Genomic DNA, 8407 nt, shown 5'->3' with positions numbered 1-8407 from the left:
TGTATCCCGGGCATAATATAGAGGCTTCTCTGTTCCTCAGAGATTGTAAATCAGTTTCTTGATCACCCAAACCTCATGATCCATTTCCTTCACGTAGGATTTGAGGGTAGAGAAGCTCTCGTGCAGCTTGTGGCGGAGTGGGGCCCCTGTGGTTAGGGAGCCAGAGGGAGGCTGTCCAGAGACAGGCTCACCAACCCTGGTCTGCTCCTCAGGTTTGCCCTGGTGCTGAGATCAGGTGCCCTGTCCTCCAGGAAGTGGACACAGAAGAGCAGAGAGCCAGGGCACAGGGGAACCCACCAAGGGCCCATCCATTGTCAGTGGTACCAGTGCTGCTGCCAGGAATGCAGCCCTCTTTGAACACAAGTTTCAGGGGAAGCTGGGAGATCTGGGAGTGGGTCTTAAGATTCAAATTTCAGTGGCTCCAAGCACTGACAGCTGCTGTTTCCATCCCCATTGTAGGGATCAGACTAAAGATGTGGTCACTGCCCTCGGCTGTCTGGCCACAGGTCTCCCAGACAGTGCCTGGGTGGCGTCTGCACACATCCGGATCTTCACGTGTCCACTTTCTTTTTTCCTCTGAGGCTTGGAGTCTAAGTGGAATGGAGGTTTCCTCAGACTTTCTCTAATGAGTGAACAAGTTTCTGCTGAGTTAAAGTCATTTCTCTTGCCCTTTTGGGAAGTAAGTTTAGGGTTGATGAAGCTTTAGAGTGACTCCAAACTATTCGGTAGCACACCTGCAGTCTCTCATCTGTCCTCACAGAAGCCCAACCGCACCCACTGTGAGTCCCTGGGGGGAATAACAGAAGCGTGGGTTTGGGGCCGGACAGATGGATCTGAATTCACTTAGTATGCAGTCATAGACAATCTGTGTAACCTCCAACCTTAGTCTTCTTATCTGTAAGATGGTGATGTTAATACCTGCCTGGTGCGTGTGGGGCACTCAGCACAACCTGGCACGTGGCAGGTACTCAGTGAATGTCAGATACTGTTCTCATCACGTGGATTTTACCAGGTTCATGCCCAACGGGCAGCAATATCTCTATGAGCTCTGAGTGCTTAGGAGATAACTGTTTCCTTCAGTTAGTGACAAGGCCCAGGTTCTGACTTACAGCTCCTCGGCTCGTGCTGTGCATTTTATCTTTAACCACAGCCACCCAGAAGCCCTCCCAAGGGCTACCAAAAGTAGTTCTGACTCTCCACAGACCCCAGCTGGTCCATGAGGGTCCCCGCCACCAAGGACCGTCCCTACAGTCCTCAGACCCCAGGGTGCTGCCTCCCTCGTCATCTGCGCAGACCTTAACAAGCCCCAGTGGACCAGGGCCTCTTCAAGTTGGGTGATCAAGTGCCTCAGTGGAGTCAGCGACCGTCCCACGCCTACAATTGTATCGCAGCCCGCGCGACTCCTTTACGCTCGGCAGGCCCTGCACTCGGAACCCGGCCCACCCGGGAGGCCTCGTTAGCCGACTCCCGTCGGCCGCCCGCCTCACCAGCCAATAAGCAGCCCTGTGCCCGCCTCCGTTGGACCGACCGCAGGGGAACGTCCCCTGGGGCCAAGTCGCCTCCACCCTGCGGCAGCCGCCGCTGCTCACGATGCTGGGGCCTAGCGATCCCCAAGTCAAGGGCTGAAAGAGAACCGCCGGGACCCCGCCCGGAACCCCGCTCTCCAACCCTCGGTTTCCCCAGCCCCTCTGCCACAGCGGACCGAGGAGGGCGGGACGCCGAGCACCATAGAGTCGACGGTCTTCCCTGCGTCCTAGAGCGACTCGAGGGCGTACGCGCAGGCCCCGCCCCGGGACTACTTCCGGCGGTGCGGCCAGTCCCGTGGGTGGGCTCGGCCTCTTGGGGGCGTCCGGGTCTCCGCAAGGCGCGGGCAGCCGTCTGATGTTGGTTAAGGGCGGATGTGACTGAGGTCCCCTCAGCTAAGGGCAGCTGGGCCTGCGGAGGCGGAGATGGCCCAGGCGGCTTCCGCGATATGCTCGGTCTAGGGAAGCCCCTCAGAACGCAGCTCAGTGCGAACGAAAATCCTGTATCTCCAGGCTGACTTCTCGAGCACGTGTCAAACTTTCCCAGGGATCCGGTCTCATCCTGCATCCGCTGGGACTGCGGCCCTTGAGGGCTCGAGTCTCCAGCCCTAGTTACTGTCCGTCTAGGCCCGGCGAGGCGTATCTCCTTGTGGTTGTGACTTGCATATCCCTGAGAGCTAATTATGTTGAGCATCTTTTCACGTGCTTGTGGACCATCTGTATATATTTTTTGCCCAAATACCTATTCAAATCCTTTTCCAATTTTTAAATTATTTATCTTTTTACTGTTGAATTGTGAGAGTTATTTATATGTTCTGGATACAAGTCCCTTATTTCAAATATATGGTTTTCGAATATTTTCACACTTCCGTGCGTTGTCTTTTCACTGTCTTGATAGTATCATTTGCAGCACAAAAGTTCTTAATTTTAATGTGGTCCAATATTTCTAGTTTTGTTTTGTCATGTGCTTTTGGTGTCTTTTTCAAAGAATCTGCTTTTGGTTTTATTCATCCACTCTGTTTCCTTTTTTTTTTTTTTTGGCGCACCACTGAGGGATCTTAGTTCCCCCACCAGGGACTGAACCCTGCCGACAGTGAAAGTGCCGAGTTCTAACCACTGGACTGCCAAGGAATTCCCTGTTTTTATTTATTTTTATTTAATTTGGCTGTGTTGGGTCTTCGTTGCTGCGCATGGGTTTTCTCTAGTTGCGGTGAGTGGGAGCTACTCTTTGTTGCGGTGCACGGGCTTCTCATCGCGGTGGCCTCTCCTGTTGCGGATCATGGGCTCTAGGCACGTGGGCTCTAGAGCACAGGCTTAGTAGTCGTGGCGCCAGGGCTTGGTTGCTCCGCGGCACGTGGGATCTTCCCAGACCGGGGCTTGAACCCGTGTCCCCTGCATTGGCAGGCAGATTCTTAACCACTGCACCACCAGGAAAGTCCCAGTTCATTTTCTCTTTATTATTTCTTTCTACTTCCTTTAGGTTTGGTATTTTTTGTCTAGCTTAAGTTGAACATTTAATTTGATTTTTTAAATTCTGACAATTATTAAAGGACAAGTTATTTGCTAAAAGCTTATAAATTAATGGTCAGAAAATTGGACTTAGTGATAGGCTGGTTTCTTCAAGCTTCTAGGTAACAGAAGTTGAAGAAGGTAGTAAGGGAAAGGGAAGGCCCTGGATATTTTATGGGAGGGAAATGGGCAAAAAGAGAACAAAATTCAGGATAAATGGAAGGAAAGGGCTGCCTTTTTCTCCTGACTCCCTGGAATTTGTTTAATAAGTATGGGAACAGAAGCAAGTATTGTGGTTTTTCTATAGCTATCTTTTACAAGTCGATATTTCTTGCTTTTGGATCACATGGATTTAGAAAAGATATCGTTTTGTTTTTAGCCTTTTTTAAAATTTTATTTTTGGCTGTGTTGGGTCTTCTTTGCTGTGCGTGGGCTTTTCTCTGGTTGTGGTGAGCAGGGGCTACTCTTCATTGTGGTGCACAGGCTTCTCATTGCTGTGGCTTCTCTTGTTGAAGAGCACAGGCTCTAGGCGCGTGGGCTTCAGTAGTTCTGGCACGAGGGCTCAGTAGTTGTGGCTTGTGAGCTCTAGAGCGCAGGCTCAGTAGCTCAGTGGTTGTGGCGCAGGGGCTTAGTTGCTCCGTGGCATGTGGGATCTTCCCGGACCAGGGCTCGAACCCATGTCCCCTGAATTGGCAGGAGGATTCTTAATAACTGCACCACCAGGGAAGCCCTGACATTAAAATACCACTTTATGGAGATAAATGCACATCCCATCAAATCACCTATTCAAAGTGAACAACTGAGAGGCAAAGTTCGCGCGCATTTTTGTGCAGGCGAGCCTCCCCGCCCAAGGTCTGTACTGGGCACCCCCCCACCCCCAGGCCCCCCACCCCCGTGCCCCCAGACCCCGGCGGAGACCCCCCACTTTTCGAGTCCAAACGAGGAAGCAGCCATCCGAGCGGAGGACAACCGGAAGTGTGTCCTGCGCGGTCGGACCCGTAAGAACAACCCGGCGGCCTAGGCCCCGCCCCACAGGCCGCGGACCACCGAGGGCGGGTCCTCCCGCTGTCCTAGAGGTGCCCCCCGGAGGGGGCAGGGGTCTCTAGGTCGCTTCCGGGAACCAGGCCGCGCTTCCGGGAACCAGGCTGCGCTTCCGGCCGCGAGCGCCTTTCTGCTCCGCTTGGGACCCCGCGCCAGGTACGGGGGCGCAGCGGGAAGCGGGGGTGGGTATGGGTCTCCCTGCTCGCGAGGCGGCGAACGCTCTGGAGGCAGGAGGCCGATCCGGCAGCTCGGGACCGGACCGCAGGGCACTGACCGCGGCCGGGGCGGCGGCTCGGAAGAGCTTGGGTGGCCGCCTCGGGGCGCTCTTTCCTCCGGGCCGGGGGGCAGCGCGCTGGCCTCCAGGGACCAGGGCCTGAGCGGCAGGCGGCGGGGCTGCGGAATGCTGTCCCGATACTGGCCAGGCCCTGAAGGAAAACCCGTGGGTGGTCGTTGGCAGCCGGGGTGAGGGGGCCCGGCCTTCCCGGGAGAGTGGGGTACGAGGAAACCGGTGGGGAGTTCCCCATGCGCCCGGGCCCGCCGCGCTGAGGCCCGCAGGCCAGGGGTGGGGGCGCCCTGGGGACAGCTCTGCTCGGCACCTGGCGCGGCTGCGATGGGCCGGGCGCTCCTGCAGAAGCGTGGGGTCGTGCTGTCCTTCAGGTGACGTCTTAGCCCTTTTCTCCAGGTACTGCACCCACCTCTCTTAACACCTGCACCTCAGCCCTTCCTGCCTAAGGAACGCCGTCTGGTCCCCCCCCCGCTGCAGGGACTTCTGAGTGGACGGGCCTGGGTTCTAGTCCTTGACTTGAGCAGTTGTTTCCGCCTCGATTTCCTTGTTGGTGGGGTGAGAACGTTAACCCGCTCGTGCAGAGCCGTGTGCGGCTTGGAGGTGGCGTAGCTGAGTGATCTTGGAGCGGTCAGTGGCAGCGGCAGTGGCTGTTGTGTCCTTGTGTTCTCTGGACCTTTCTTCTCCCTCATTCTTTAATCCGTTATTTATTTGGAGAACTTATGTTGCTCTCCTGTTTCCTGATTCTCTTCCTTCTCTCCTCCCCACCTCATCTCCCTTTTCTGCCGGCTCCTGCCTCCCCTCTTCCAGGAACTGGAGAGGGGCCCCTCCGCCACCTGCTTCCAGGGCACCTTCCGTCATGCTTGCTGTCATCAGTGGTTCACACCATCAGCATCTGGGAGGTGGAGACCATATCAGTCCTCATTCACTGGCCCAAAGGACATGGGAGTCACTGGGCTTCTCTTCCACCCCCCTTCCAGGCAGTTGCGGCTGGGACCTCCTACCTGGGCTGCCGGTCAAAGAGCAGGAAGCAGCGATGTCTGCCATGGGTCCTGCAGCTCCACACCTGCATCGCCCTGGTGACAGTCACAGTGGCTGCATGAGTTTCCTGGGCGCCCAGCTGCCTCCAGAGGTGGCAGCAATGCCCCAGCTCCTGAGGGACCTGGACAGGGGCACATTCAGAAAGTTGCTGAAGCTGGTGGTCAGCAGCCTGCAGGGGGAAGACTGCCGTGAGGGTGTGCAGCGCCTCGGGGCTGGCGCAGACCTGCCTGAGGAGCGGCTGGGTGCCCTGATCGCTGGCACACACACCCTGCTCCAGCAGGCCCTCCGGCTGCCCCCGGCCAGCCTGAAGCCCGATACCTTCAAGAACCAGCTCCAGGAGCTCTGCATCCCCGAAGACCTGGTCGTGGACTTGGCCAGTGTGGTGTTTGGGAGCCAGCGGCCTCTCCTTGACTCTGCGGCCAGGCAGCAGGGGGCCTGGCTGCCCCATGTTGCTGACTTTCGGTGGAGGGTGGACGTGGCCATCTCCACCAGCGCCCTGGCCCGCTCCCTGCAGCCAAGCGTCCTGATGCAGCTGAAGCTCTCGGATGGGTCGGCCCTCCGCTTCGAGGTCCCCACGGCCAAGTTCCAGGAGCTGCGGTTCGGTGTGGCCATGGTCCTGAAGGAGATGGCTGACCTGGAGAAGAGGTGCGAGCGCAAACTGCAGGACTGAGCCTTGCTCGCCAGTCCCCTTCTGGTCACCGGGGATAGCTGGCTCAGACAGGTGTCTCCAGAGCAAAGGCCGCCCTTCCCAGGAGGCACTCCAGTGAGTGTTTGAGTATAATCGTGCATTTCTCTAAGTGAAGAAGACAGCTGTGTCTTTCCCTCTTTTTGGAAGTAAAGCAGCTACACAAAATATGTTCTCCTGGGTAGGCATCAAACTGCAGGCCCCGTCCCCCCAGCTGTCAGTTGGTCTTGTTGCCAGGTAAGGGTACCCACTGCTCCGGTGTGGCCATGTGTGGTCTAGTCACAGTCTGGGGTCCAGGCCAAGGCCTTTGTGAGGACACAGAGGTTGCTCAGGCTGCCCCCACCTAACGACTGAGCTCTTGCTCCTGTGATTTGGGGAACCCTGTGCTTCAGGGTGCACATTTCATTCCCCTGTCTTAAATCCCTGACCTTATGGAGAGCATTCTAGTGGGGCGAGGGAGGCATTACGAAGTGCATAATACAAACAAGTGGTGTAGCTCGTGGGAGGATGGGAAGTGGCGCAGGAGGTAGAGCAGCCTTTGGAGACGGGGGGCAAGGCTGTGGGAGAACTGGGCTGTCATTTTAAATTGGGTCGTGGGGGGACCTCCCTGGTGGCCCAGTGGTCAAGTGGTCCCCTTCCAACGCAGGGGACGCGGGTTCGATCACTGGTCGGGGAACTAAGATCCCACATGCCATGGGGCAACTAAGCCTGCGTGCCACAACTGCTGAGCCCACGTGCCGCAAACTACAGAGCCCACGTGCTCTGGAGCCCGTGCGCTGTAACTAGAAAGAAGCCTGAACGCTGCAACGAAAACCAGACGCAGCCAAAAAAAAAAAAAAAAATCAGGGCATGGGTTGCGCCTCCTTGAGAGCATGGTACCTGAGCAAAGACTTAAGGGAGGCGAGGCGGAGGGAGCAGCCTGTGGTGCACAGGCCACGTGGCTGCAGCCAAGTGGGGGCAAGGTGAGTGGAGGGCACAGGGGGCAGCCCTGAGGGCCTCTCGAAGAGCTTTGGCTCAATTCTGAGTGAAATGAGTGTGATGTGACAGTTGTTTTCAAAGGATCACACTGGATGCTGTGTTGATAGCAGAGCGTAGGGCAGCAGGGTAGGAATTGGGAGTCTGGTGGAGTTGGCGGCGGCAGGGGAGACGGGAGCAGGGGCCTCACCTGGGTGCCTCTAGGGTGGGAGTGTGCAGAGCCCGTGGCCAGCCCTGCACCCTCCAGCATAACCACACCCCAGGTAGGGGCCTGGCGTGTCCCTGCCTCCATGGTCTGCCACGAAACCAGGTCACAGGTCTGGTAGTATTAATAGGCCCGAGCATCATGCAGGAACCTCCTCTGAAAACAGAAAATGAGCTTGGGTGCCCACCTGGCACCTGCCCTTCCCCAGCGCCCCCTTCCTGCCCCCTGCTCCATGTCACGACCCATCAAGAGCAGCAGTGTTTGCTCTATGCTGTTTCCAGAACACTCCCATGATCTCGGTTAATTAAGGCCTTTCCCTGAGTGAGGGTCCTAGCAAGTTAGGTGTGGGCCAAGGGCACAGAGGAGGCCACCCTAAGGTGCTGCTGTGCGCTTGGAGCTAGAGCTTCAGAGGCCAGGCTGCAGGTGGGGCCCCGTCTTGGCTCAGCTGAGGAGTGCAGACTCCCCAGGTCTCCTTCAGCGTCAGCTGGCATCCTTGGGCTCTGCTCCCCTGAGAACAGGAGCTGGACCGGGCTGTGCTCGCTGTTGCCCAGGCCTGCTCAGAAACGTGCACAGGTGAGCTGAGCACCACATCTGCCTCCACCAGTGATGGAGGCTTTCCTGTCAGTCACTGTGCTGTGATGTCTTCCTCGACCACTGGGCATGTGTCAGGAACATGTGCTCATTATGATACGTTTGGAAAAGCCAAAAATGTAAAACAAACAAAAAAATAAAAAGATTCAAAAAGCTCCTTTGCCCATAGACGGTCATGGAGAAACTGTCTTGACCGGACTTGACGTTTACGCTCTGTGCTGTCTCTGTGTTAACACAGCTCTGTTCATGTAACTCTTCCTGATATGAGGGTCTGTCTAATGGCAGCAGAACATGCATCTTCCGGGTGGGCGTGCCAAGTTTTTCTTGGGCAAACAAAGCACCACAGACCGGGCAGCCTGTAAGACAACAGACATTGATTTCTCACAGTGCGGAGGCCGGATGTCCGAGGTCAGGGGGCCAGCAGGGGCGGGTGAGGCCCTCTTCCTGGCTGACGACTTCTGTGTCCTCACGTGGAGGAAGGGGCAAGGGAGCTCTGTGGGGTCTCTTATCAGGGGGACTCCACCTTCATGACCGAAGCACTCCCAAAGGCCCCA

General features: G+C 56.7%; 1 protein-coding gene across 1 annotated transcript; it reads left to right on the top strand.

Annotated features, from left to right (window-relative positions):
• The first annotated feature begins 4175 nt into the window (after nucleotides 1-4175).
• Nucleotides 4176-8062, top strand: COMMD5 (COMM domain containing 5). Its single transcript, XM_029202293.1, has 2 exons — nucleotides 4176-4229; nucleotides 5337-8062. The coding sequence occupies exon 2, from the start codon at nucleotides 5393-5395 to the stop codon at nucleotides 6065-6067; it is 675 nt and encodes a 224-aa protein (XP_029058126.1). The 5' UTR covers nucleotides 4176-4229; nucleotides 5337-5392; the 3' UTR covers nucleotides 6068-8062.
• The last annotated feature ends 345 nt before the right edge of the window (nucleotides 8063-8407 follow it).

Source organism: Monodon monoceros, unplaced genomic scaffold (genome assembly GCF_005190385.1).
Source record: "Monodon monoceros isolate NGI ecotype Baffin Bay Population unplaced genomic scaffold, NGI_Narwhal_1 Super_Scaffold_5, whole genome shotgun sequence".
In the NCBI taxonomy this organism is placed as follows: Eukaryota; Metazoa; Chordata; class Mammalia; order Artiodactyla; family Monodontidae; genus Monodon; species Monodon monoceros.
The sequence above is the reverse complement of the archived record's forward strand: the minus strand, read 5'-3'. Positions and strand labels throughout refer to the sequence as shown.